The 1,020-nt window shown below is 41.8% G+C and overlaps 1 protein-coding gene across 1 annotated transcript; it reads left to right on the top strand.

Moving 5' to 3' along the window:
• On the top strand, positions 1–1,020 carry LOC115819587 (odorant receptor 131-2-like). Its single transcript, XM_030783092.1, has one exon. It carries the CDS (start codon positions 1–3, stop codon positions 1,018–1,020), a length of 1,020 nt encoding a protein of 339 aa, XP_030638952.1.

Below are 1,020 nucleotides of genomic sequence, written 5' to 3'. Positions count from 1 at the left end.
ATGACGACTAACAATAAAACCACTTCAGAGGTTTTATTCATACATCAACAAATTTTCCAAGCGCTAGATGCAGGAAGGCTGACACAATTTGCCGTAGCTCTGTTAGTGGCACTGTTCTTTGTGTATGTGAATGGGGTCCTGCTCTTCGTTCTTTGGAGTAAACCTGTGTTTAAGGAGACTCCTCGCTACATTCTTTTTGCTCACATGTCACTCAACGATTCTATCCAGATACTACTGTCTTTGATTCTTTATATCTGTGTTCTGACTTCCCTTCAGCTGGCCAAGGCTGTTTGCTTTCTTTTAGTTTTTGTGGCCGCGTCCACTTTTAATAACGCTCCTTTAAACCTGGCTGTGATGTCTCTAGAACGCTATGTAGCCATATGCTTTCCATTAAGACACAGTGATATAGCTACCCGGAGACGGACTTGCGTTGCTATAGGCGTGATCTGGATTATCGGCTCTATCAACTTCATGATCGACACTCTTTTTGCGGTGGTGACGGAACCGAAATCTTTCCACTTGCTCATGTTTTGCACCAGGGAGAGAATCTTCATAGCTCCGTGGCAGGCAGATATGTATCAAGCTTTTAACGTGTTTTACTTTGTTTCAGTAACAATCATCATTGTTTTTACATACATCAGCATCATAGTCGCAGCAAGGTCTGTCTCCACTAATAAAGAATCTGCTAAGAAAGCCCACAGGACGGTATTACTACATCTCATTCAGCTGGGCCTGTGTCTCACCTCTTTCCTGTATGGAACTATTGAGCGAATATTGGCAATGACAAGTAACAGCACCCTGTTTTTAGATCTTCGTTATCTAAATTTCCTTATTGTTCTCCTTCTTCCTCGATGTCTCAGCCCACTCATATATGGCCTTAGAGATGACGCTGTAAGGAATTTGTTCCGACACTACTTTTGTTATCGTCCTACTAAGATCAAGCCTATTCGTAATAACAAAGGGAACGTTTTGTTTTGTCAAAATATCAAGAATTTGCCGGCGTCGTGCATAACACATTAA

Source organism: Chanos chanos, chromosome 8, assembly GCF_902362185.1.
Source record: "Chanos chanos chromosome 8, fChaCha1.1, whole genome shotgun sequence".
NCBI classification, from domain to species: Eukaryota; Metazoa; Chordata; class Actinopteri; order Gonorynchiformes; family Chanidae; genus Chanos; species Chanos chanos.
Note: the sequence above shows the minus strand (reverse complement) of the source record. Positions and strands in the feature narration are given on the sequence as shown.

Coding starts and splice junctions, on each gene's coding strand:
- LOC115819587 (XM_030783092.1), top strand. CDS start 1: ATGACGACTAACAATAAAACCACTTCAGAGGTTTTATTCATACATCAA.